This window comes from Melospiza georgiana, chromosome 8 (genome assembly GCF_028018845.1).
Source record: "Melospiza georgiana isolate bMelGeo1 chromosome 8, bMelGeo1.pri, whole genome shotgun sequence".
Taxonomy (NCBI): Eukaryota; Metazoa; Chordata; class Aves; order Passeriformes; family Passerellidae; genus Melospiza; species Melospiza georgiana.
In genome coordinates, this window is record NC_080437.1 from 6312367 (window position 1) to 6339593 (window position 27227).

Genomic DNA, 27227 nt, shown 5'->3' on the forward strand with positions numbered 1-27227 from the left:
TTATAAATGGGAAGTAAAAGACAAAATAGATCTTTTCTATATATACTTTTTATATATATAGATCTCTTTTATAATAGATCTTGAATATATTCAAGTCTACTAAGAAAACTCAGTAATGTGTCAGAAAATGACACAAGAAAACTCATGCATGGGTAAAATTCCATGCCTTAAACAGGAATCACATTGGGGCCACCTCTACAGGAATTTCCACTCTTCACAAAAATATAAAAAAAATTTCCTGCCAACACATTTGGTACTAAAATCCAGGATGCTTTTTAGGATATGAACTGCAACCCAAGGCTACCCAACCTCTGTAAGGGTGGGCAGGCCCTGGCACAGGGTGCCCAGAGCAGCTGTGGCTGCCCCTGGATCCCTGGCAGTGCCCAAGGCCAGGCTGGACTTTGGGGCTGGAGCAGCCTGGGACAGTGGAAGGTGTCCCTGCCATGGCAGGGGTGGCACTGGGTGGGCTTCGAGGCCCTTTGAACCCAAACCATTCCATGACTCTGTGCTGATGTCTTTAAATCACCAATCCAAACAATTTCAACAAGGAGAAGTGAAAGGCTTGAGCTCATCTCAAATTCTCCTCCTCAGATTTTCCTCATGGCAAGCAGTGGTTAAATTCACGTTTCAAACTCTTCACAATCAATTTACAAGGAAATCTTGACACTTGTCTCCGAATGTAGATGGGGTTTTTTACTGTATAATGCAGATTTTTAAAAATGACACTCATTCTATAGATAACAAAATAAACACCAGAGGAGGATCTGCTCAGAGAGGCTCCTGAGTTTGAAGATGAGTTGTGCACTGATATTCAAAATTCTGGACAGGATCTACAGCTGCTTCAATATCATGGAGGTATTCAGAAGGCCAAATGGCACCTGGGGACAAGGCCTGGTGGTGGCCCTGGCAGTGCTGGGGGAACAGTTTATTGGATGATCCCAGGGGTCTTTTCAGGCCTAAATAATTCTGTGATTCCATTAATATTTTATCACTTTCTCCTTTCATCTTTCAGGTGGTTTTCAAATCCCCCACCCCACAGCACATTCTCCCATCCTAAGGGCAGGGAATGGGCACGGCCCTGAGGCTGCCAGAGCTCCAGGAGTGCTGGGACAACGCTCTCAGGGACAGGGTGGGATTGTTGGGGTGTCTGGGCAGGAGCTGGGATCAATAACCCTTGTGTGTCCCTTACAATTCAGGATATTCCATGGTTATATCAAAGTTGGAACCCCAGGACACGATCCAAACTATTGAACCCAAACTTCTCCCACCAAGAAGTGGCCAAACTTCCCTTGAAGTCTGCCTTACAAACATTTCCTTTGGAATCAATGTTGCTTTGAACTTCCCACAAAAATTTAGGGATAACGAATATATGGAATTAAGTTTTGGATCATGCAACATGACAGTGATCTTCTCTTTTTTTCACTGATGGAAAAATCCCCTTTTACTCAAAACCACATGCCTGGAGCAGATCCCTCTGCTCCCACTGTTCTGTGTCAGTGGCTGGAATAAAATTCCTTAATTTATTAAGCTCTTAAACCATTGCTATGAAAAGCTTTTTAAGGTGCATTTAACCAATGCAAATGCTAATCTTAGGGATTAAAAACATGCCAAAAGGCAGGAAAAGACAGGAGCAAAACCTTTCAAAGCTGGAAGCATTTAAAGCTGGAGTTCTTTTGATGAGGTCAGAGAGGAAAATGTCCTTTTTATGTTGCATTATAGATGATTTTGTTTGCTTTGTCTTTTAAAAGTGTGGGAGTGTTACAAAAGCCCTACATTTCATTCCCAGCACAATTCCAGCATATTTCTGCAGTGGGAATGACCTGATAGCTCCCTCTGCCAGTGCTGAATCCAAGGGATTGACAAATCAATAACAATTAGTGAGAGGTTTTGTGTTTGCTCTGGAGGGAAGGGGAAGAACAGCACTCCCCACTCCCCCCTATGATAACTGCACTGATTTCATTCCTTTCCTTTAATTCCAGGGATTGGGAACAACAGGAGCAATGCATCAGCTGCAGTAAAATCCAGCTCATCCCTCCACAGCATTCGTCTGGATTGAGGAAAAGCAAAACAGCAAAACATGAGCATCCAACTTCCTATATCCTGCTTTTATCCTGTGCTTCCAGCTCTAATAACCTTTCTAAGGGAATAAATTTCTTATTTTCCCATGTTTAATGGCTAAGATGAATAATGGTGCTTTTTTTTCCCCTGGCATATTATTTGAAGATGTTTCAGAGCACAGGCAAAGGTGTTTTAATGCCATAATTTTGCATCGCTGCATGATAAAAGCTGGAATTTTTTGGGAAGAGGAAAGCAGGAGAATCCAGACCAAACCACCCAGGAAAGGATGACAAAACATCCATGGGAGTGGAAGGGAAGGGAATTTCTGTGAGTCGACACCACTGGGGGCAGAGAGGGTGAAGGGATTGGTTTGTCAGTGTCACCTGGGCAGGGTTGGTTTGTCATTGTCACCTGGGTGGATGTGGGTGTGTCATTGTCACCTGGGTGTGTCTCTGCCTCCGAGCCCAGTGCTGGCTCCATGGAACCAGAGTTCTTAAGGATGGAAAAGACCTCCAAGACCATCAAGTCCAACCATCAACCAGCCCCATCCTGCTCACCACTAACCATGTCCCCAAGTGCCACATCCACACAGTTTATCAACACCTGCAGGGCTGGGCACTGCAAAGCTCCCTGGGCAGCCCCTGCCAAGGCCTGAGCACCCTTTGCATGCAGAAATTGCTGCTGCTGTCCCAGCTGAGCCTCCCCTGGCCCAGCCTGAGGCCCTTTCCCCTTGTCCTGTCCCTGTTCCCTGGCAGCACAGCCCGACCCCCCCTGGCTGTCCCCTCCTGGCAGGGAGTTGTGCAGAGCCACAAGGGCCCCCTGAGCCTCCTTTGCTCCAGGCTCAGCCCCTTGCCAGCTCCCTCAGCCCCTCCTGGGGCTCCATTCCCTGCCCTGGAATTGCTTGAAATGTTTGAAACATTCTCAATGAAATGGTTTCTTTCTGAACCACTGAACTCCCCATCTTCTCAAACCTGTGATTTCTGATTTCTTCCCAAAACTCCCACGCACAGGACCCACATCCATCCCATCCCTGGATGTGAGAATGTCCCTTGCAATAAATTATAAAATCCACCTGCATCCCACAAATCTCGGGGATAAACCACAATTAACACCCACTTTAATCCCCATCCCACCTCAGCCTTTTCCAGAGTTTTAATCTCCCCTTCTCCACACAACCACCCAGTGACAACTTTAATTTATTTCATCCATTTCCAATCTTATTTTTTTTCCATGACCATCCCAGCAATGTGGCATTTAGGCCCTTTGATTCACTTTAACTTTTCCACAGGAATAACAAATGATAGCTTGGGAGCATCCAGGGTGGAATGGAGACCAGGAGAGACCTCGTTGATTTCTTTGAGTATAAAACCACAAAATGCATTTTATCCCTCAGAAAATAAACAAGGCAACCACAAAGAGCAGAATCAAAATAAAGACATTATTTGTGCACAAACCTAGTGAAAATAAATATAATTAAAAAAAAAACCCCACTGAATTTGCTATATCTTAATTATTTGTGTCTTGATCAGAGTGGGAAAGGAAGACTGAGCACGTCTCCATTACATTGCAGGACACAACTACTGGAAGTGTCCAAGTGAAATTTTAACTTTTCCTCTCTACTTTTCTGCTTCTTCTTTTCCCCTGTGCTCAACACATCACTCCCAGCCCTTTTTCAATTTGCCTGATAGCCAATATGCTTTAAATTCACCATGAAACTTGTCTATCTCCAAAAGCATGAGTGCGAGATTTAATAAAAAATTAAATTTCAAGCCAGCAAACCCAATAATAATTTGGAAAATTGGTTTAGAGCTGAAGCTTAATAGTGGGATGTGAATGGACTCCATATGAGCAACTTCAGTTGCCTCTACTTTGTGACTTTATATTTTATATCTATTTATACAGAATATTATAATACAAAATATTTATATATATTTATATTTCAATTTATGGAGGTTCATAAAAAACCCTTAGAAATTAAGTTTTGGTGCTGTTTAATTAAATTGATGACCTCAATTTGATTAGCATTGAGAGTATTTTTATTTTTAAGGTGGTGGGAGGGCCAGAGCAGCTGTGGCTGCCCCTGGATCCCTGGAAGGTATCCCTAAAACATCTTCAAGGCCAGGTTGGACAGGGCTTGGAGCAGCCTGGGACAGTGGAAGGTGTCCCTCCCATGGCAGGGGTGGCACAGGATGGATTTTAATGTCTCTTCCAACTCAAACCAGTCTGGAATTCCATGATCTCTATGGCAGCTCTTTTAACCCTTTCACTAACACATCGTAACTACCTTGACTCAATAAAAGATAGACCTGGACATATTTAGAGCAATAAACCAGCATTTTATCAAGTTTTATACATGTTTCAGAGCAATAATTCATCAATTTATCAAGTTTTTGCTTTCCTAGTAACTGCTTGAACAGCTTGTCCCAGGCAATGATAATTTTTTTTTTTTCTGGAAAATAATATTTTTGTCTCAATTTTAATTTTTTGCCTTAAGCTTATCTTCAGAGTGTCACATATTCCTTCCTGGACTTGATTCCCTGCCTTTCTGTCTCAATTCCCAGATTGGCTGGAGGCACTCTGACCTTCCCATGGTATTTATCTCCAAAACAAATGACAAGGGAGTCTGGACATTGCTCCTGTGGTCCTGTCTTAACCTATTGTATTTTAACCCAAATGTCAGGTTTTGCTCTCCTGACCTCTCTGTGCTCATGTTATCCCTCCAATCTTCCCAAATTAAACCTGAGGCCACAAAGGCAGGAATATTACTGGCAGGATTCTGCAGAAACAGAGAAAAAAAGGAGGAAAAAATGCCCACCAAGCCCAAAGTAGGGCAAAGTCACACGCTTGCATTGGTCAGACTGATGGGATAAATTCCAAGGATAACATGGCTGGAAGGAAAACACATTGCTGGATGCCAATGGGGTTAATACTAAAATTAATGATAATTTCAGTTCCATATCCACACATAGAGTGATTTAATGCTACATTTAATTAATGCGGTGTTGGAAATTTGGCCCTCAGCCTTTCCAAGCACAGATTCCTTGCTGGGATCTGGCTCCCTGTGCTTTCCTCCTCCACAGGAAACATCACATCAGAACTATTTTCATTGAAAAATAATTCCTAAAATTCGACTTTCCTTTTCATGTGGTATAAAGAAGTATAGGGTTTTAATAAAATGCAATCAGCACTACTAACACAAGGAAAAGTAGGGGGGAAAGGATCTTATTCCTGTAATCACCTGGTAACTTGTTCCCTAATTTTTCCATGGCAAATCCTGCTTCAGTGCCTGCTGGAGAAATAATTTAACTTTATGACCACATTTGCTAATTTTTTATTACAAACCAAACAAAGTACCAGCAGAAAATCACTCCAAACCCCTGATTCCAAAGGGAAAATCACACACATTTTCCTGGATCCAAGCTGCCACTGATGTGAGATGCAAATTCCAAATGTATGTTGGAAGCTCCAGCTTAAGTGTGAGGAAAACATGGACTGCTTTTACCCTCACATCTCAAAAATGCTGCAACTAGAAGGTTATCTGTGGTATTCCCTGAATAAAATGTAAATTCCATCCTAGGAAAGGTGGGAGAAGCAGTGGAAGGACCTGGATGTGCTGGGAAAAGGATGATCCAAATGGAATCGACCAGCATTAAACAAAATATTTTGAGAGACAAAACACTTTTGAGGGACAAAAATAACCACCTGTGGACTCTGACAAGAAAGGGAAAATGATTCCTGAGGGGAAAAATGATCCCTAACAGGGGAAAATCCCAGGGAGTTCTGCTAGGGGGAAGAAGGAAAACTTGCAGAGGTTTAAAGAAAAGCATCTAAGGTGGAATTGATATCCTGGCAGTGCCCAAGGCAATGTTGGATGGGTTTGGAGCAGCCTGGGACAGTGGAAGGTGTCCCTGCCCATGGCAGGGGTGGCCCTGGATGGAATTTAAGGTCCCCTCCAGCCAAAGCCATTCTGGAATTCTCTGATTGATCAGGGCCTCAGCCATTCACAGATATTGAGAACCATGGAAGTGAGAATTGAGATTCTCAGATATTGAGAACCATGGAATATCCCAAGTTGGAAAGGACCACTCTTTCCAACTCCTGAGCTCCAACCCAGAGCACTGTGGATGCTTTTTCCACCTTTCTGAAGAAAGCACCAAATTACATGCAATAACCATGCAATGCCACTTTGCAGGCTTCCCCATTCCCTATTTCCCAATGAGGAAAACTGTCTGAGTGAACAGCAGGAAACCAGAGAACTGGGAAAAATCTCTTCCTGATACAGCTCCATGATTTTATTTTGTGAAATCCGTTTGCTTGGATGGTGTTTGACTCCAATATAAAGAATTTAACTGGGTGGAAAACACTATGACACCTCTTCTACCGAGGGAAAGTGAGCTCCACGTGTCCCCAGATCTCCCTTTTTAGGCAGAACACATTTCCACAGCAGTGCTGGTGCTGGGAGAGAAATAAAATCAAATAAAATGCCACACTACACTTAGATTGAGTTACAGCTTGGAATTCACAGCTTCCCATATTTCCCCATAAAACTTCAGATTGCCGGGCAACTGGACACATCTTTGCTGACAGGCTGGGGAGCTGTAATGCAACACTAACAGAAGCTGTAAGTTTGCAAAATTCCCCATTTTTCCTGTTCTGGAATGACTGAACACCTGGTTAGTGTGCCCACAGGCACTAATTAGGAAACAATGATGCTGCTCCTGGTTCCCATCCCATTCCCTGCTCCAGCTACGAGCAATGACCTTCCCCTCGCAGAGGATGTGGAATTTATTAATTAACACAACACCAAAAAGACCTCAAATCCCTTTCAACTTTTACTCTTTTAAATGGAGGACGTGCTCATAAAGAGGACAGGCTTGCTAAAAATACCTCTTTATATTCATCTGAGGTTCCAGTCACATCTGGTCTCCACTCTTTCACAGCGCTACTAATTAATATCTGTTAATTAAGAAATGAAAGTGCTGCCATAAGTTGTTGTGAAGTAATGGAAACTTTGGATGAAATCCTTGATCCAGAGGTGATCTGGGTGAAGTCAGGACAAAAGAAAGAAGAGCTTGGGAAAGGGAAATTTTTTTTCTCAAAAAATTGAATTATTTGGTTTATTAGGTTTTAACCATCTTTTTTTTTTTTGTTGTTTTTTTTGGTTGCCCAGAGGAGCTGTGGCTGGAAGTATCCAAGGGATGCTGGACAGGCTTGGAGCAACCTGGGATAGTGGAAGGTGGCCCTGCCCATAGCAGGGGTGGGACAAGATGAACTTTAAGGTCCCCCCCAACCCAATCCCCTCTGGAATTCCACAGTTCTTTATCCAGAGACCATTTTGCTGGCACAAAGCAGAGATCAAAACTAGTATTAAAAACATTTATTAATTTGTGTGAATTTCTCACCCTGTTTGGGGCAGGGATGTAGAAAATGTCCCTGTCCCCACCAACCCAAGGCTGGAGACACTGCACGTGTCCACGTCTTCAACCAGTTCTTTAGAAAACCCCTGGAATCTGACAGCCAACACCCTGAGGGAGATGTGGTGACAAAAGCAGCATCAGCTGTGTCCTCCTCTGGCTCCAAAGGTCAGCTGAGCCCAGCCACCTCCATCTAAACATCCACACCACCTGAGGTGGCCCAGCCATCTCCACCTAAATGTCCACATGCCTCAGCACTTTGATTCTTTGGGATTTTTGCCTCCTTTCTCCCCACTGTGCTTTTATGGAACAATGCCTCTCTTGGAAATCACTTTGTTTGCCAGGCACTGCTGCCACCAGCTCTCTCTAAGTCATCCTCAGCCAACCCCTACCAATCCACACCTGTGTGAGCTCTTCCAAGGATGGTGACTCCACCCTTGCCCTGGGCAGCCCCTGCCAAGGCCTGAGCACCCTTTGCATGCAGAAATTGCTGCTGCTGTCCCAGCTGAGCCTCCCCTGGCCCAGCCTGAGGTCCTTTCCCCTTGTCCTGTCCCTGTTCCCTGGCAGCACAGCCCGACCCCATCCTGGCTCCAACCTTTTTCCAGGCAGTTGAAGAGAGGGGGGAGATTGCCCTGCTGCTGCTCTGATTCTCAGAGGGAGTGAAACATCTCAGAGGGAGGGGGTGGGAAACATCCCAAATCCCACCTGGCTTTTGTGACGGTGTTCACAGGGATCTTAGGATGAAGGGAGAGACGAGGATCTGACTCCATGTTTCAGAAGGCTTGATTTATTATTTTATGATATATATTATATTAAAACAATACTAAAAGAATAGAAGAAAGGATTTCATTAGAAGGCTGGCTAAGAATAGAAAAAGAAAGAATGATAACGAAGGTTTGTGGCTTGGACGGAGAGTCCGAGCCAGCTGACTGTGATTGGCCATTAATCAGAAACAACCACATGAGACCAATCACAGATGCACCTGTTGCATTCCACAGCAGCAGATATTCATTGTTTGCATTTTGTTCCTGAGGCCTCTCAGCTTCTCAGGAGGAAAAATCCCAAGGAAAGGATTTTCCATAAAATGTGTCTGTGACAGGCTTTCTCTTGCCACTCCCCTCCAGAGGAGCCAAGGATGCAGAAGATCCCCTCTGATGGACTTCAGGGGGGATCTCTCACAGTTCCTCACAAAGGAACTGTATTTTATCCCCCACTTATAGTAAATCAACTACTCCATTCTATATTTTCTGGATCTCAGAGCCTTCAGCTGCCCTTTGCAGTTCAGTATGGAGAGCACAGCAGCATTTAGAAGTCTCCAGAATAATTTACAATCCAAACAAAGAAGGTGGGGGGGAAAAGAGACCAATTAATTTGCCCTAAATGATGCAATAATGCAGAGGGAGAGAAAGTGAATAAACACCACTCTGCCTTCCTGCACTTGACTGGTGTCTCCTCTGGAAGTCACTCTGAACACAGATAATGATAAATCAAAGTCTCCCTGGGTGTGCAGAGGGCTCCAAGCAGGGCTGGTGTTCCTTTGGCAGAGCTGCCAGGCTCTGCAGGTCAGCTCAAGGCAGAGTGGCACTTTCATCTCCCTTTCTGCTCATGCCATCTGCTCCCTCTCTATTTTGTATTTGTTTTTGATTTTGTAGCACAGGCTGCAGATTTATTTGGTAAAACTGTTCAACTCTGCCCTTTCCCTAAATACACAGGGAGGAAGTTTGTAAACCAGCTTGAGAACAGCGCTGGAATCACCCAGATTATGATAATTAGACAAACAAAGATCAATACTAATCCACTCTAAAGCCACTAATTCTCAATCCATCTGACTTTCAAGCACCCACATCCAGCAGCTTTCCATTTTGCAAGGGGAACCATTGCTCTGTGCTGCCTTTCACCCTTAAGATATCCCATGTCACTGGAAAATGAGGGTCTGTGACACCTGCCAGCTCCAGCTTGCATCACTGTCCACAAACCAAACACAAAGCACAGCCTGCAGAGTGTGGCAGTCCCTGAAAACCTTAGGAACCAACACTAGTCCTGCTCCCAAATATCTGAGAGTCTCAGAGATGAATCAGAAACTTCTGGGGTTGTTTTAATTCCATTTTTGACATTGAGGAAAATGAATAACTGCCTTTGCTGTCCTCAAAAGGTTTTAAGAGCTTCTTAGCACCGTGCAAAGAACTTCCCAGGAATGGAGCTGTGCTTTGGAAAGGGAAATCAGGCTGTCCAGATAATCCTGAAGAGTTCACAGGGACACAAAGATAACCTGGCTTATTCATTCAGGTGTTGTTATCAAAAGGTATTATGGGCTACGAGTCACTTTGTACTGCAAGAGTTCTTCACTGCAGTGAAAAAACATTCCCAGCTCCTGGGATAGAACTGGAGATCAAGGCAGGCTCAGAAATCTCATAATCCCTGAGTGGTTTGGGTTGGGAGGGACCTCAAATCCCATCCAGGGCCACCCTGCCATGGCAGGGACACCTTCCACCATCCCAGGCTGCTCCAAGCCCCAAAGTCCAGCCTGGCCTTGGGCACTGCCAGGGAACAATTCCTAATTCCCAATATCCCATCCAGCCCTGCCCTGTGTCACTCTGAACCCATTCCCTGTGTCCTGTCCCTCCAGTTCCTGTTGCAGGGTCCCTCTCCAGCTCCCCTGTGTCCCTTCAGGCCCTGGAAGGAGCTCTGAGGTCTCCACACACCCTTCCCTTCTCCAGGCTGAGCATTCCCAGCTCTCCCAGCCTGGATCCACAGGGAAGATGCTCCAGACCCCCTCAGCAATTTCTGAGCCCTCTCTGGACCTGCTCCACAGCAAGTGTAATCCAACAGACACCTGCCTGCCCTGATCTGAAATTCTAGTCCCAAATGTTTTTATTTGCTTTTACAATTTTTATACACTGCACACCTCTGGAAGATACCTAAGGAACTGCAGGGAGCAGCAGGAGCAATTTATCTCCCTTGAAAAATCCTTCAGCAAAGGATTATTGTCAAATGCAAAGTTTGTCATTTTGCACTGGTCCTTCAGATTTCATATTTGTTCCAAGTTAAATATAAAATTAGGAGAAGAGAGGCATGTTTTTGCTGTTTTTCATTTCTTTAAGTGGGAAATATGCTAATACTCAAATCACGAGGACAAATACAGCACAGATAATGATTTTTTGTCTAAACTTGTTTAAATAGCTGAACAAGCCCATCATTTAGGGCTTACTGATGACAATTTATATTCAATTTCTGATTCTGATTCCCTGCAGTCCTTGGATTTAGAAATATCTGTACAAACCCCACTACATTCTGCTGCTGATTATGTCACTACAGTGGCATAGAGAGAACACATTGCAATTTCTTTATATCTTGAAGCTGCTTGCCCTGATCTTATCACTTCCTATTATTGTACAGATGTCAAATTCATGAACACATTCTCTGCCACAAAATTATCAAACTAATCAGCCCACTTTTTAGTTTGCTTTTGATCAAGTTTAAGACACTGAGGTCAGTGATAATGAATTGTCAGAGGGTAAATTTGTGAAATTATGTCTCTGTGGTGATAATAATCACCTGCACTTCTAACATTGAAGAGGTCGAGTCTGAGTCCTCCCATGCCTCACAAAAATGGTGTAGAGGATTAAAAAAGGCCTCACAAAAATGGTGCAGAGGATTAAAAAATGCCTCACAAAAATGGTGTAGAGGGTCAAAACACACTCCAGGAAACTTAACCTAGAGCCCTGGTGATCCTAGTCCCAATTCCAGCACATGAAATTTCTTTGTCCAAATGACTTACTTTTTCAACAACTTCTGAGGGCAAAATTTCAAGCAAACCTTCCCTCACCATCACCATCAGCCCAGATATTTCCAGCTGGTGACAACCTGCTCCGACAGTAAAATTCCACCACAACAGAGTATTTTTGTAGCTCTATTTCAGACTAGCCTTCAAGCAGGACTTCATTTTGGCTTTAAAAACACCAGTTTTAGGGTGAAAGAATGAACTCCTTACCTGTATTCATCCTGTGTGAAGCGTGGAATGACTGAGGGCTGCAGCACCACAATTTCCACCATGGTGGTGTTGAACTTCACTGGGTCCCCATCATCGTAGGCAATGACCACCAGCTACAAACAACACAGAAAATCAGGCTCTGACTACACAAAAGAACATTCTTCATCCTGACTTCCAGCAATTCTGGTACTTGCAGGGGCTAAAAAATCAGATGTGATTTTCTTTTGCTGCAAGTCACACGCGGTGTAAGAACAAAACGCGGAGGAAAAGACAGCCATCCTCTGGTTGAAACTCTGCTGGAAAACTTACAGAAACAGAGTAAACTGGAGGAATTTTTTCCTGGAATGGGCTGTTAAACATTGGAATGGGCTGCTCAGGGAGGTGAGGAGTCCCTATCCCTGGAGGTGTCCAAGAAACCCCTGGATGTGGCACTCAGCGCTCTGGCGGGATTGGTCACAGGTTGGACTTGATGATTCTGGATGGCTTTTCCAACCTCAATGATTCTGTAACTCCCAATATAACAGGAAAAGCCCTGGGTGACAATTATCTGTTGCTGATATTAATATCCAGACCCAAGGGTTCATGTTAGAATAAAAAAATTAACATTACTTCCCACCCCCTCTGAAACGTCCTCTGCAGAAAAGAGATGCTCTAAGCTCAAACATGGCCAAGACCAAATTACCTTTTCCTAAATGAGGCCTGTTACTAATATTTTGATTTTTAAAAACCTTTTCTCTTGTCTATTTGATGATTTAATTCATGATTTTGTGCTGGCACAGGCAGGTTAATTTGTTTTTAGCTTCCCATGAAATGTGCTTGTGTGCGGATTCTAGTCCACTGAAGAAGGAGCAATGGGCATTTTTCCGGTTTTCTCCCTAAATTTTTTCCTTATTTCTGGAGGTTGCTACATGAGACAAATCTGCACCTCCTTCTAGCAGAACATTTTCAACTCATTTCTGCCAGTCCAAGCTATTCCACAATAACCCTTTTTTTTCCAGCCAGTATATCAGAAAAGCCACCAGTACAACATATAATTGCAGAAATTACCCAGATGTTAAATAGTGACTGGAAAAATTCCCAGAGGATTCAGCAGCAGACACAAGCCCAGTGGTCTTGAAGTAAATACCAATTCCAAGTGTTCCCATCACTGATTTCTGGAGTCTTCTCTGTGCTTTTTTCCTAAGAATCCACATTTTCTGAAAAGTAATTCCCTGCTGAATGTCCCATTTACTGCCATGATATGAAACAGTGTGGGAGAGATCCCAGTTTTGGAAATAGATACTAGAAATAAAATAAGTACTAAGAAGTAAAAACAGCAAGTTCAGCAACAGCAAAGTTCCACTCTTGGTGATGGTAAACAAGAAAAAATTCTCTCCTCCCTTAGGTTTTATTATATTAATTAGAAATTCAAAAGGACTTAAATTAGCACTGTCCTAAACCAGGCACTGCTCCAGCTCAAGCAGCCCTTGATGGGACACTCAGGAGTGGAAAACAGTGGACAGCTTTATTCCTCATAATGGAAGGTAAGCAAATAAACCTCTCTTTAACCCTCATTTAAGAAATAAGTAACTGAAAGAAGAAGAAAACACTTTAATGAGTGTAAGGAAGTTTCCAAGTTGGGAAATTACATCAAACACAAGATATTACGGAGATTATTTTTTTCCCTAGTGAGCCACTTCTATCTTCATTTTTTACTACCCCATGGATCTTAAAGGGCAGATGCTCTACTGCTTTAGGTTAAAATCACACCTTTATCCACACTCATTCACTCCAGACTCTTCAGGACCAGTGACAACAAAATGGGAATTTAGTTTTCCTTAAAACCAACATTTTTACACTCATGAACAGGAATTCCTGAACTACCCAGCAGTGCAGTAACTTTATTTACAAGACATCTTGCTCTTCTTATAAATTTCTCCCCAAATTCTCCCCAAAAGCCCTGTTGAAAGTGAACTTAGGAAAAATGAAGGTTCCCCAAGGTGCCTCCCTGTTTTCCCCACTCTCCAAACAGGTGCAACCAGATCCCTCCAAGACATTCCTGAAATCACAAAGGCACAAAACACATGCCAGGAGAAAAAGTGGAAACAAAGGAACAAACAGAATTGAAATTTTGCATGGAAAGCCAATGAAAGGTTGGATTTGATCTTGGAGGTCTTTTTCAACCTTAATGATTCTGGAATCATTCTATGCAACAGAAAAAACAAAGGATAACCATGATGGTGAAAGAATCCCAGCAAATCCAGGGAATTTTGAGGCACTACAGCTGAATTTGTACCTTGAACACTGTGCTGGGCTCTTCATTGAGGTTCACTCGGGTGACGACACGTCCAGAGTTTTCCTCCACATCAAAGATGCTGGCACTGTAGGGAAACTGGACAACATCCACCTTGTAGCGAACCAGACTCGCTGGGGTGCCCTGGAAGGCAAAAAGAGGCAAATTGGAGATTTCTGGGGTTTTTTACACTTCCTGAAGGATTAAAATCTAACATTGGTGAGGCCATCAAGCAAAACTTGCTGTTTGTCCCAAGCAACCCCTTCAATCCCCACCAAACACCTTCCATGACAACACCTGAGAGGAGCAGGAGGAAAAATCACCAGAGGTTCGGAAAGAAAAGGGCTGAAATGTCACCTACTTAAACCCAGAAGTGTTTTATAAAAAATGAAATTTTTAAACACAAGATGGGCATGGCTTAAGGCTGGTTAAAATACCTTTCAAAAATATTTTGACTTGATATAAAACTCGTTTAAGGAACTTAGCAGTGGTTGAAGAAAATGCTGTTTTGCAGATGGATTTTGAACAGTTCCATAAGGAACCCTCCCCATAGACTTAGTTCCATAAGGAACCCTTTTCTTTCCATAGACTCCAGGGGAACTGGATCTCCTCTCTGTGTCTCCTGTAGGGTTTTGTCTCTGCAGGGTTTCATTTCCAGCAGTCACCTGGTAGGGTGAAGTCCCTCATGAGAACCATAGTTTGCAATGGGAAAACTTCTCCCAGCTACTTGTAGGATGTCTCATCTGCCTCTTCATCCATGCTAGGGGTTCTAGGACAAATTCCCTCTGATTATATTTGTACACTAATATCTGAATAATGGTTTTCCAGCATGCCAAAGTCTGGTTATGCAGAGATTTAGCACATTTTACAAAATTCCAATGAAATGATTTCCTAAATATATTTGGGAGTAGATTCAGATTCACTTCTGTCCTAGCAAACAGCATGATTTAATTTTCTGAATGCCTCTGAGTCTCAAGCTCAGATCAGGCTTTGACCTTTACGTTGTGTTTAAACAGCCAAAACATCATTAATGGTGGATGGCTGGTTTTTACCTGTATTCAATAATGTGCTTTGTTGGGATTGGGAATAAATTCCATGTCCCATGCCAGCCACAAACTACATGGAAACAGAACATTTCCTTTTGTAAACAGCAATGGAAATGGCTGCAAAAGTGATTTGAGCTCACTAAATGCCATCAATGTTTTGCTGATCCAACACAAGTCATTTGAGCGTTGCCTCTTGGAGCTCTCCAAGGAATTCCAGCCTGGGCAGGGTTTATGAGGCCATCAGCAACTTTAATCATCCCAAATGGGGTCTGCCAGGCATGTTCCAGTGGTTAGCAAATTAATAAATGGTTGTGTTCATAGTTAAAAGCACTTCACACATGCTACAGAGGGCAAATCCTGGAAAAAGTGAGAAATTTCTGGGACCACGGCAGAGTTCATTATCAGCTTTCCCCCTGGCATTCCCTGCTTCAGTCATTTTTCTTCAATGTTATAATTAAGAGCAAATTACCTGCTGAAATCCCGACTATTTGGGCTGGAGTAATGGCCTTAAACTTGCTTGGAAGGCTAAGAATCCTCATCATCATTAAAGCTCCTCACACCAGGTAATTTGTGATTAAATAAACAAAAATCTCATCAGGTTATTGTTGTTCCCGATGTGATTATCAAGTACACTTTGCTCCTGTCACTTCAGAAAAATAACAAAACCAGGATTTATTTTTTATTTATGGCATTTTGGCACTGATGTAATTAGAAAAATCTCCAGAGAGATTTCCCAGGGAAATCTATTTAGAAGCGAGTTTTAATTATCTGAAATATTAATCATCTTTTGCCTCTGTTCTAAATTAATTTAGATGCATTATTATGTCTGCAGCAAAACTTGAATCTAGCTGATAATATTCCCAAACAAACCACAGAGCAAGGATTGTGCTTGGCAGGAACCACATTCATTATCTCCAAAGTTTCCCTGAGATTCAGGACTAACATAAAACTTTAAAAAAAAACTCATCCAGCTCCAATTATTTCTTCCATGGCTGCATGATTCCTTAAAATTCCATTTGTTTGGGGAAAATGCCATTTATTTCTGACACAGAAATTAAGGTCCCTCCCAACCCAAACCATTCTGGGACTCAAACTGGTTACAGACACAACATTTCTTGGCCCAGGAAAGAACGGGGGGAAATGGATTTTGCTTTCATTTGAAGTTGACAGGTGAAGATCCCAAATGTGCCTGGATTTCACCCCTAAGGACCAGTATGGAATGGCAGCATCATGAACACAAAGTTATTTCCCAGGTTAATCTCCATATATTATTTCCATGTGTAGATTTCAACTCAAATCTGAATAATTTGTATAATAAGGAGTTTCAATAAGGAAAGTTTTGTAAAGCTAGTGCCATGGAAAAAAATAGAAAGTGGTGCTAAACTCTCCAAATTTACAGGTTTTTGTAACTTACTTTGGTAACTTACTTTTTACTGGTTTTTGTAGCTTACTCAAAGTAACCATGGAAGATGGGGCAGCCCAGAGCAGGTGGATGAGTTTGGTGGGTCTTACACCAGTTCAGGGTTGGGAATGGTGCATTCGTGTAAATTTACCTTAATTTCATTCATATAAACCCCAAAATTTGAAGGGTTTTACTCTTTATAGTAGGTAACTCTACAAGAGGGCTTGAAATTCTGAATTAACTAAAGCTGGAAAGTCTGAATTTTAAACTCTCACAAAAAAACCCACCAACTTTTAAAGCCTTGAGATAAAATTACTTGAGGAACTCCTGGAATTTGCAGCTTGTGTCCCATATCACTGAAATTCCACAGGAAGAGCTTTTAAAAGATCAAGGTCTGGCCAGCCTGAAAATGGTTTTACCTCCAATTAAAATGCAGTGAAATCTTTAACTGAATATCTCATAGCCTGTTACTTTTAGTGAGTGCATGGAAGACAAAAAGGACAATTACTCCCAATTTGACAAAAGAGCTCCACTGAAGGAAAGCCTCAGGAGGTGTTGGGAGAATGGATAAAGCATTAAATGGGATGTTCTGGAGCCCTGGAAGCTGGCTGCTCATTAAAATTAGTGTTCTGCATCTGTTTCTATTAACATTTCCAATCAAAAACAAAAAAAAAAAGGCAGGATATGGAAGGGAATTGCCCATGGCAGAAATATCCCAGCTTTTACAGTGATAACCCGTATCAAAAAAGGGATATACAGGAAAAACAAACACTCCTTTTTATGTCAGTCCTGGGAATCCCCTCTGATAAATAAACTGAGCATTTATCAAACAGCTCCTGGTGCTCCATTTTTGGAGGATTAAGAGCTTTGAGACCACTCAGAACCATTTTTTCATCTCTCATTACCAGGCCACTTCAGTGAGGCATAAAATGTTCAGCAGGAAGAAAACTCTCCTTGTCTCCAAGGGATTTATCCAACACTAATCCAGACTGTTTTCTTCAGCTACAGAGGAGGATCTAAATGCCCAAAAAAGAGATGGTTGGCAGTAGGTGCTGGCTGGGACCCTGGAGCCTGTGCCAGCAACATCCAGAAGTGCAGGTGACTGAGCCAGGTGCTGCCTTTGTCCAGGCTTTGGAATCTCTCCCTGAAAAGGCTGGGAAATATCTAAGAGAACCCAAATCTGAGCACGTTTGTGCTAACTAAAGCAAAGCAGGACTTGAAATATTTTCACAGAGGTGCTTCTCCCGCTTTACTCTGCTCAGGTGAGACCCCACCAGGAATTCTGATACCTCCAACATAGGAAGGTCATGAAATTGCTGGAGAGAGGCACCAGCATGGGCAGAGGGATGGAGCAGCTCTGCTGGGAGGAAAGGCTGGCACAGCTGGGGGTGCTCACCTGGAGAGGAGAAGATTTGGGGTGACCAAACTGTGGCCTGAAGGAGCTACAGGAAACATGGAGAGAGACTTGGGACAAAGGATGGAGTGGCAGGACACAGGGAATGGCTTCCCAGTGCCAGAGGGCAGGGCTGGATGGGACATTGGGAATTAGGAATTGTTCCCTGGCAGGGTGGGCAGGCCCTGGCACAGCTGTGGCTGCCCCTGGATCCCTGGCAGTGCCCAAGGCCAGGCTGGACTTTGGGGCTTGGAGCACCTGGGGACAGTAACCTTGAAGATCATCTCCTTCCAACCCCATCTCCACCTCTCCCAGGTCTCTGTGTCTCAGTTTTATCCCATTTCTGTTCCCATTGTGGGCAGCCGGGCAAAGCCAGCTGGGGATTGGCAGCACAAATCCAGCCAAGGCTGTGTGGGTGCTCCAGAGGCAGAGCTTCCCTGCACAGGGTCACCACTTGTCCTGCTCACAGTATCCAACAACCTAAACTTACCCACTCCAAGGGACTAAAAAACCCCAAAAACTGGAAAATTTCTTAAGCTGCAGCCGGACACCACCTCTGGAAAGGAAGCCCAAGCCGATGTGTGAGGGAGAACTCAAAATTAAAGGGATTGTTCACATGGAAAGATGCTTGGCTGCCTCAACAATTCCTGTTGCAATGTGCTTAAAATCAAGGCTTTTTATTCTTGTAAGGTTTACCAGTTATTTAGAAATAACTGAAGCTGTTTCCAAGCTTTTCCTTGGCAGCCATGGCTCTACTTTATCCTTATCATTTCCTCTGGCCTAATTTTGTTGCTTCTTGCTCAATATTTCATGCTTATACCTGGAATTAGGTAGAATTACCTAGAATCTCCTCTGGGAAAGGCAGAGTGAGCAACTTGAGGATGCACCAAGTAATTTGAAAAATTATTTATTTATTTATTTATATAAATTGTTACTAATTTAAAAATGTAAAAAAATCTAGTGTTGGTTGTTCCAAACAACCAAAGGACAAAATGTTGATTCACCAGATTTCATGGAAACAAAGTTTTCAGGCAAAACTTCCCAAATTTCAATGACCAGAAGGGTGTTTCAATTTTATAACACGTGTAAAAGTAGCTTTTAAAACATAATTTACATTCCCAGTCGCTGCAAATAAAAAGAGAATTTAAACTAGAAAAGAAAGGAGCAACTGGTAAGAATTTAAAGTGACATTTACTCAAAACAGCCCTGCAAATCTTGCTGTGGCCTTTAGAGAAAAGCTCTGGGTTTTATGTTTTAATTGACATTTCACCAAGGACCTGAAGAATAACTATCAGAGGTCTCTGATGCCTTCAGGCCAAGAGGTTTTGACCACTTTGAAATCCACAGGTCGAAATAAAAGCATTACAAAGTATCTCTGAGGAAGTGCTTGACTCTGGCACAAATTATTTGTTTTAACTGAGCAACTCTTCATAATAATCAGAAATTTGCAGGGTTTTTGCTGCAAAACCCATCCTCTTACCAACAGCATATTCTCACGATAGCCTAAGGTTTTAGGCACCAGTTAAATTAAGAAAATCCCACATTTTCACCCAGAGATTTGTTCATATGGATACACATGGAAGATACGCAGAGTTGTAAATAGCTCAGTGTGTGAAGGATTGATGGAAGGATTTTTTAAAATACAAGCAAGAGATGCTTTCATCTCCATCTCCAATAAATGAAGTTCTGTTGGATTAATTTAACAGTAAAAGCTCACTCTTACCCCTATAAGCTATAAATTCCTAATTAATTTAGGAAATACCCACAGAAAACGACATCCTAGGTGTCTTTCACCCTCTTGTGCTTCACCTAAATTAATCCTTGTTTATTGAAATGGAGAGCCCACCTCCACTGCCACCATTCCCAGCTCCTCCTCCTTCCCCCAGAGCTGCTCTTCTGCTCCTGGAAAAATTCAAATTTGCCTTATCTGCAGAGAAATCCCACACAGGTGCTGGGCCTTTCCAGCTGGATCCTCACAGCATCCATATTCATTTGACAACGTGGGGATTTGCTGAAAACAATGCTTGTCTCTGAGGAGATGATTAGGTCTGAAAAGCTTTTATTGCAGATGATGGAAAAATCTGGCTGGGCTTTTATTCTGGATATGGGAATTACATATATTACTTGCAAAATAACAACAGGAAAAGTCAAGCTTGGAGACTTCAAATTAGTTGGGCTCTTATAAACAGGCATTTTTTAAAGCTACAATTATTTTTAATAGATACTTATTTCTTTCCCTGAACTGATAAAATAAATGTATTAGTACCCTGCAAATAAGATTCCAAAAGGTTTAAATCCCTCAAACCACAGAAGTAAAGTATTGATGATAACTAAGAATATTCCATCCCTTAAGGCAAGTTTAGAGCAAGGTCCCCTTGCTGAGCAGAGAAAAGGCTGTGTGCTTTTAAACCAAATTTCCAGTGAATTCACATCAAATACTTTGTGACATCATTTAATGTCAAAGCCAGCTTCAAATAAATAGAGATTTTTATAGTAGCACAGGCTGGCTCAGGCAGAAAAAGAAAAAAAGCCATTTATGCCTGGTAATTTTACTTTTAAAATAAAAAAAGATGAGGGACAAAACTACCAGCCATTATTTTAAAATAACAAACCCCTTTCCAAACCTCCTTTAAAAGCTTTCCTCCATAGATGGCTGACTTTTATGGCCCTTGCATTTATTAGAGGCTTCAGGGTAACTTCATTTTTAAATCTTCATAAACATCAACAGGTGTTCATGTGATAGTGACAAAAAATGTTACAAAATGTTCAGTAGGGTTTGGGGTTGTTAAATGAAAAATGAAATAACTTTGCACTGGAAATGCTGATTGCACAGGACTGAGGATTATAAATGCCCTTAATCAGAACTATTTTGTTTCCCCTCAGTGATCTCTTAGTCTTCAAAACTTGGACACAGCAATTATAAAATGGAGGTTTTATCAGAATGGGCAAAATATCTCATTTTAAGGCAACAACATTTATTTAATGTTAAATAGAAGCTGCCCAAGCCCCAATCATTCCACATTTAGCTAAGCTGTACCTGATTTGTGTCCAAGCACTTCATCAGCTTTTAATGTGCAGGGCACATCCCCCCTGAGGATTATTCTCCTTCTTATGCCAAACACTGGCAATTAAAAATTAAACCTGGCTGGTAGAGCAGCTCTGGCTTTTCCTGTCCTCAGAGGATCATCTGGCCACTGATGTTCATCAGGCTCTGATGACAAAAATTGACATCAACCTTCAGAACAGGCATGAGTCAGAGGTGTGTGCCCAGTTGTGTCACTTGAAGGCTTCACCAGGGAGCAGCAGCAAAAAAACAGGGACAAAAATAAACTTTATCCCCAAATTAAATGCCCTGGGTTCAAATATTGGCTATGGACTGTGCAGATGGGGAGCTCTGAAGTCCCACACCAATGTGGGATGGCTCAGCTGGGATGTGACATCAAACAGCGCCAACCTCACCAAACTGTGGGTTCTCTCCTCTTGAACTACCCCAAAGACAGGCCCAGCTCCCCTTCCTGCCTGTTCCTCTCACTCTCTGAAGCTGGACAAAGAGCTTTCCTAAAGCCTCCCTGACAGCCAGGAGCTGCAGCATTGATTTTCCAGCTCCAGCAGGCAGCCTTGGAAGAGCAGCAAAGCCAGGCTGACATGAAACAAAGGTAGCAGCTACTCCTCTGTGAAGCTCCTCACACTCTGAGTTGATGAGAGAGCAGGGGCACTTCAGAGGGTTGGATTTTGCTCCCTTTTGGGTGTGGAATATTGAGAGAAGTTTTTCCTTACCGGGGGATCCCGATCCTCAGCTGAGACCGTGGTGATAACGGTGCCCTTGACGGCATCAGGAGCAACCATTCCCCTGTAGAGCTTCTGGCTGAACTCTGGAGAGTAATCATTCATATCCTGCAAAAAACACAAGTCACAGTTTAGCCCTGGAGTGTGTAACAGTTCCCTGCTGTCTGGGGACTTGCAGGGGCACATTGAACATTTCTATAATTGTGAAACTCCTTTCTAGGGAAAGCAGTGGGGTGGTTTGCTATCAATGGACTGGAAAATTCCTATTCCTCTGGTAAAACCTTTAACCACAGAAAGCTCTCACTCAACACCTGATCCCAAAACCAAAAATCCAAGCTATTTTATTGCTAAAAAACCAGAAGGAAAACTCTATAAGGCTATAAGATATCAGGACATTCACAGCTGTGAAAAACCTCAAGGAGCCTCCCCCAGACCACAGCACCTGCTCTGGGCCCAGGATCCCATTTTAGTCCTGTCCCAGGGACACCAAAGGATTCAATATGCATTTTATACATGACAGAGTTTGGTCCTGGAGTTCCAGCAAATTTTCAGATGCATTCACAAGTGGTTTTGTTGAGTGTCTCCCTCCCTCCATAGGGATTGCCATTCCTAGGCTCTCCCAATTCCATTAACCCTGCACAAAATGAGGGGGGAAGGTGCTGAAGATTCACAGAAGAATGGATGTGGGACTGCTCAGCTGCAGGGAATTCTGCAGGAAAACACAGCCCCACAAGAGAACAGAGCAGAGAATTCCACACCACCTGCTCCTGTGGCAGCAGGCTTGGCTCATTTTCCAAAAGGAATGAGCTGCTCTGGCTTGATGGTGTTTGTTACCTCTAATAGCCAATAAATTAAGGGGAAATAAGATGTCCTTTGAAAGATAAAAGGACATTTGCACAAATTCTTGTGCCTGAAGTAGGCAAGGATACATAAATATATGTCTATATTTGTATACACCTAAACATATCTCAAATATTTTGCAGGGTCATCCAGAGTTGCTTCTCTTTGTGTGGAGATTAAAAATAAACTCCGGTTTTTATTTTTCCTTTTATAAAACAAGATGTCTACCAAAACACTTTTTCCAATAAAAGTTTATTCTCCTGTAGAAAGTCTTTATGTTTGTGGTATATTCAAATCAGACCAGTGTGTCACTCATTTAATGTTGTGTGTTATTAATTGGGTGATTTCACTTGGTCCAGTGACAGAAAGGTGTCCCTGCCCATGGCAGTGGTGGAAGGGGATGGGCTTTAATGTCCCTTCCAACACCAACCATTCCATGATTCCATGGGAACCTGGAGGCAAAGATTGGAATCCAAGGAGAGCTTTTCCCAAAGCACTGAAGGAGGAGGAAGCGGGGGTTTAGCACCCAGGTATTAAATATTTCCATTTCCAACTTAGTGGGGCACAAGTATGAAAGATCCCTTGGTGTCCCCATAAACCAAAAAACCACGAATATCCCATGTACAGTGACATTCCCAAGGCTATTTTATGTTGGGAATGCTGCACCTCAGGGATTTTCTGTGTTTGACCAGTCGGGGAGCACCTGTGTTAGTATCAGTGCATTACAGCAAGTGACTGCCTTAATGAGTTTTAAATTACATATTGATTCCTCCTTAGTGCCTGCCCTCCCTTCCTGCTTTGTTTCTCCTCTTTGCCATTCCCAGATGACAGTCTCACTTCCCAACATTTTTGTTCAGCATTTTCATACTCCTTGCAGGCAGGGCAGGGTTTGTTTCCTACCAATCTTTTTTCCTATAAATACCAGCCCTGGGAATGAGCGGTGTCCTGCTCAGAGAAGGAGGAATGTGGTGGGGAAGTGGGATCCCTCCCAAATTGTGGTTTTTCTGCACTTCATCCTTGATCTTTGTCCAGGGAAAGGATGTCAGGATCCTGTAGTGCTTTTGTGCTGCCCCACTGGAGCAAGGAGGAACAAAACCAACAAAAAGTGGTAGATAAAGAGTATCTGTGGTAGGGAGACAGCTTTGGGGGTGTTATGCTTTGCCTTTTGCTCTGTTTTGTAAATAAAACTGTATAAAAATAGAATAAATCTGCAGCCAGAGAAGCGGTGACACAAAGGCTGCTTTGTAGTTGTCTGTAAATATGTCATTATGTATTATATACAGAAATCTGTTATTACCTTACTGTCAAAATAGAAAGCCCAGGTATTTGAAAGTGTGAAATATGGAGAACCCATTTCCCAGATTTCCCGTTTCCATATTTTGGAGCATGTCTGATCATTAATAGGAGCCTGGATTTGAGTTAATGGCAGCCTGGATTTATGTGGCTGGAGCAGAGAACTGGGGAAGGTTTTAAGATGCTGCAGTTTGGCCCCATTTGTGGGACTGTGCCTCACATTTAAAAGGTGATTTCATGAGTTCCTACAACCTCTTTGTGGGAGGTTTACTGCCCCATTCCTGAACCTGTGCTTGGGGATTGCACTCATGTTCTGCATCCACTTCTGTGCAAGGGTTAGAGGTGTTTTAAGAAGGCATCAGATGTAATCTTCAATTATTTACCTGTTTACAAGCAAAACACATCTGGGGCTTTGGGGTCTGCTAAGAACAAAGCCCAGGACTTGCTCCAAATATCTGTTCTCCAAAGTCTCTCTGTGCTGAAAACCTGAAAAGTCCCTCTCTGCATCTGTCCAGCATTAAATTCTCTTTGATAGCAATGATTGGATTGAGGACCTTGGAGAGAGAAAATTTACAAGGGCCTGGAGGGTGAGGACACAGGGAATGGCTGCCAGTGCCAGAGGGCAGGGCTGGATGGGATATTGGGAATTAGGAATTGTTCCCTGGCAGGGTGGGCAGGCCCTGGCACAGGGTGCCCAGAGCAGCTGTGGCTGCCCCTGGATCCCTGGCAGTGCCCAAGGCCAGGCTGGACAGGGCTTGGAGCAGCCTGGGACAGTGCAAGGTGTCCCTGCCCATGGCAGGGGTGGCACTGGATGAGCTTTAAGGTCCTTTCCCACCCAAACCACTCCGGGATTTCATGATCCACCTGATTTCACCAGATACTGGCATATCCAGAACTTCAAGTCCCTTCCCATCCTCTTGGCCTCTCATAATGAACACACGTTAATTAACACCAAGTTCAAACCCTTGTGGTGATGCTGATATGGGCAAAGTGGCTCCCTGAAATTTGTCTGTGAGTGGGTGCAAGCTGCTTTACACTGGGCTTTGAAGCTGGACAGAACAGGGCACAACTGCATCTCTTTCCCATTTAGTGCTCAGCAGGCCCTAAAGTAGCTCATCCTATAAATTAAGGGATAATACTCATGATGGAATACACGAGGCAATAAATGACTGGCAAATGATTGAGCTGATCACTTGAGATGGAAGGAAAGGAATAAATCTGTTTACCAGCAGTGTAACCCAACCCCAGGCTCGTTATTCCATTAGTGTCACCAGAAATGAGAAATATTTTGGAGGCAATCCAGCTGATTTTTTTTCACCTTCCTGTAAGTTTTATGAGGCTGCTCTTTAAATGGGGAAAGATGTTCATTGTGTGGCTCTTCCTGCTGCCCCCAGGGTCCCATTGGCATCCTTGGCCCCAAGACACTCTGCTGGCTCAGGGACAGCTCGGTGTCCCCAGGTCCTTCCCCACAGAGCTGCTCCCCCAGCCGGTGCTGGTGCCTGGGGCTGCTCCTCCACAATCACTGATGAACAATTTAAATAATTCTGGGATCAGCACTGAGCCCTGGGGACACCTGCAGTGACAGCCACCAACCACACCCTGTGCCACTGATCATGACCCCTGTGATCACCAGTCAGTTCTCAATCACCTCACTGCCTCCTCATCCTCATTTTTTTGCATTGTCAGAACTGAAACCCTCTGTTTTTTATTCATTCTTGTTGCTCTCTCGCTTTCAATCCTTCACCTGTGACAATGGCTTCATTCCACCACACAATGCCCTTGGAAAACTCCAAAGCAAACCAATCACCAACCCACAAAGAAGAGAAAAGCACTTCTACAAACAAGAAAAGGCAAAATAATACCAAAAAATGCTGGTAATAAGAAGAGAAGGACACAGCATAAAATATGCAGAGGCTTTACAACCCCATGACACAGAAATTCTCATTATTTATGTTTAGGAATGCAATACTCACTTAAGAGCAACTCTTTCTGTTATCAAACCCTATTACCACAACAGCTCCTTCCAAATGCTAAATCCTAATAATTTGAAGTGAAAGTATTCTGCCTTTTCCAGTACTGGGAATCATCTGGATTGGGAGGGGATGCTTGTGTGTACAAGAAGCAAAACCAACTCAGCCCTCCCAGACACCCCACGGCTTCTTCCAGCTTCAGGGGAAATGTTAAGAAAGCAGTCAAATGAACCTGAGAATGGGGAAAAGAGAAAAATCTTGGTGTGTTTGAGGTGGTGGGAAGAAATCAAGGCCACTTAGACTATTCCTCCTTGGAAATACTTGAATGGATGCAATGATTATTGTTCTATGACTTCCTGAGGGGTTGGGTTAGGTGGGGATCGGGTTCTTCTCCCAGAAAACAATGACAGGACAGAAGGAAACAACTTCAAGGTGTGCCAGGGGAGGTTCAGGTTGGATATTAGGAAAGGTTTCTTCACACAAAGGGTGGCCAGATATTGGAAGGGGCTGCCCAGGGCAGAGTGGGATTGCAAGCCCTTGAAGGGCTCAGAAGAAGTGTAGATGTGGCACGTGGGGACACAGTTTAGCGGTGCAGCGTTAATGGTTTCACTCAGTGATCTCAGAGGCCATTTCCAATTAAATGATTCCATGAATTCATGGATTCACCTCTGGCTCTCTCTGCCAAAGGAGCCCCAGGACATCCTCCCAATGCAAGGAGCCTTTTGGCTGCAGCAGAGGCCAATGACTTGCTCCATCCCCACGTGAGGGTACAGATGAAATTATTCCTCCTGCAGTGAAAGCCCTGCTCTGCAATCTGTGCCTCGACCTAGTTCAGGGCAGGTTAATACAAACTATTTGTAACTTGTCATGCCCAGGGCTGAGAGTCCAAAGAACAGCCCAGTGTGCATCCCCCTCCTGCAGCCACAGGGAGCAGGGGGCTCTGGGTGTGCTCATTCCATTGGAAATCTCACAAATGATGGACGGCACCATCAGACATCCATAGCTGCTTAACACAATTCCATTACCCAGGAAAAATTACAGTGCTTGCAGTGAAGAGCTGGGCTGGGAGAAATGACAAATGTGAGCAGAGCAGTGGGAGCCCCAGAGGGCTGGAGAGCTCAGTAATAACACAAATAAAGTCCTCAGGGTTGGAGGGGCTGGATCTGTGATGGTGACATGAGCTTGGCCCCAGCACTGCCTCTGCTTCCCTCTAGCTCAATTTTGTGCTTTTATGTTGGGGGCTGTGGGGCATCTGCACTTGGTTGAGTTCCTATTTGGGCTCTCAAACCCTGTATTAAAGTAATTACTCAAAGCCCAGCCTGTAAATAAAGGGAAAGCTGAGGAACTACTCAGAGGAAACACACCCAGTTCCTGCAGCAGGAGCAGAAGATGCTGAGTGGGAGGGAAAGGGTGGCCTGTTCTTGTCCTCACTTGGTTTCAAGACTCTGCACCCTGCTCCTGCTGCTCTGACTCTTGGATCAGCCTTCTGAGGTGTCTTGAGGATCCTCCCCATCTCAAACAGGGACAGCACAGGGCTCTGCCTTCACCCTCCACCCTCTCCCATCACCCCTGTGAATTCTCTATCTGGGAAGTTCATGTTTAAGCTAAATTTAAAACATCCAGACACCTCTTGTGACCAATGCTCAAAATATCTGCCACCTGACATAAAGCCTGCTAATGACACCTGCCCAGCACACTGGGATATTAAATCTGGCTTTTCCACAAGTCCTCCCCCATTCTCTCAAGTGCCACTCAAAATTCC

General features: G+C 43.4%; 1 protein-coding gene across 4 annotated transcripts in view; it reads right to left on the bottom strand.

Moving 5' to 3' along the window:
- Positions 1–27227, bottom strand: part of PCDH15 (protocadherin related 15) — a 638977-nt gene that overhangs the window by 64122 nt on the left and 547628 nt on the right. For all 4 annotated transcript variants that reach the window (XM_058028641.1, XM_058028640.1, XM_058028642.1 and 1 more), the window contains 3 exons: positions 21354–21470; positions 13739–13879; positions 11464–11576 (listed from right to left, as the gene is read on the bottom strand). In XM_058028641.1, coding sequence (XP_057884624.1) covers positions 11464–11576; positions 13739–13879; positions 21354–21470 — 371 coding nt within the window. The remainder of the gene's footprint in view (positions 1–11463; positions 11577–13738; positions 13880–21353; positions 21471–27227) is intronic.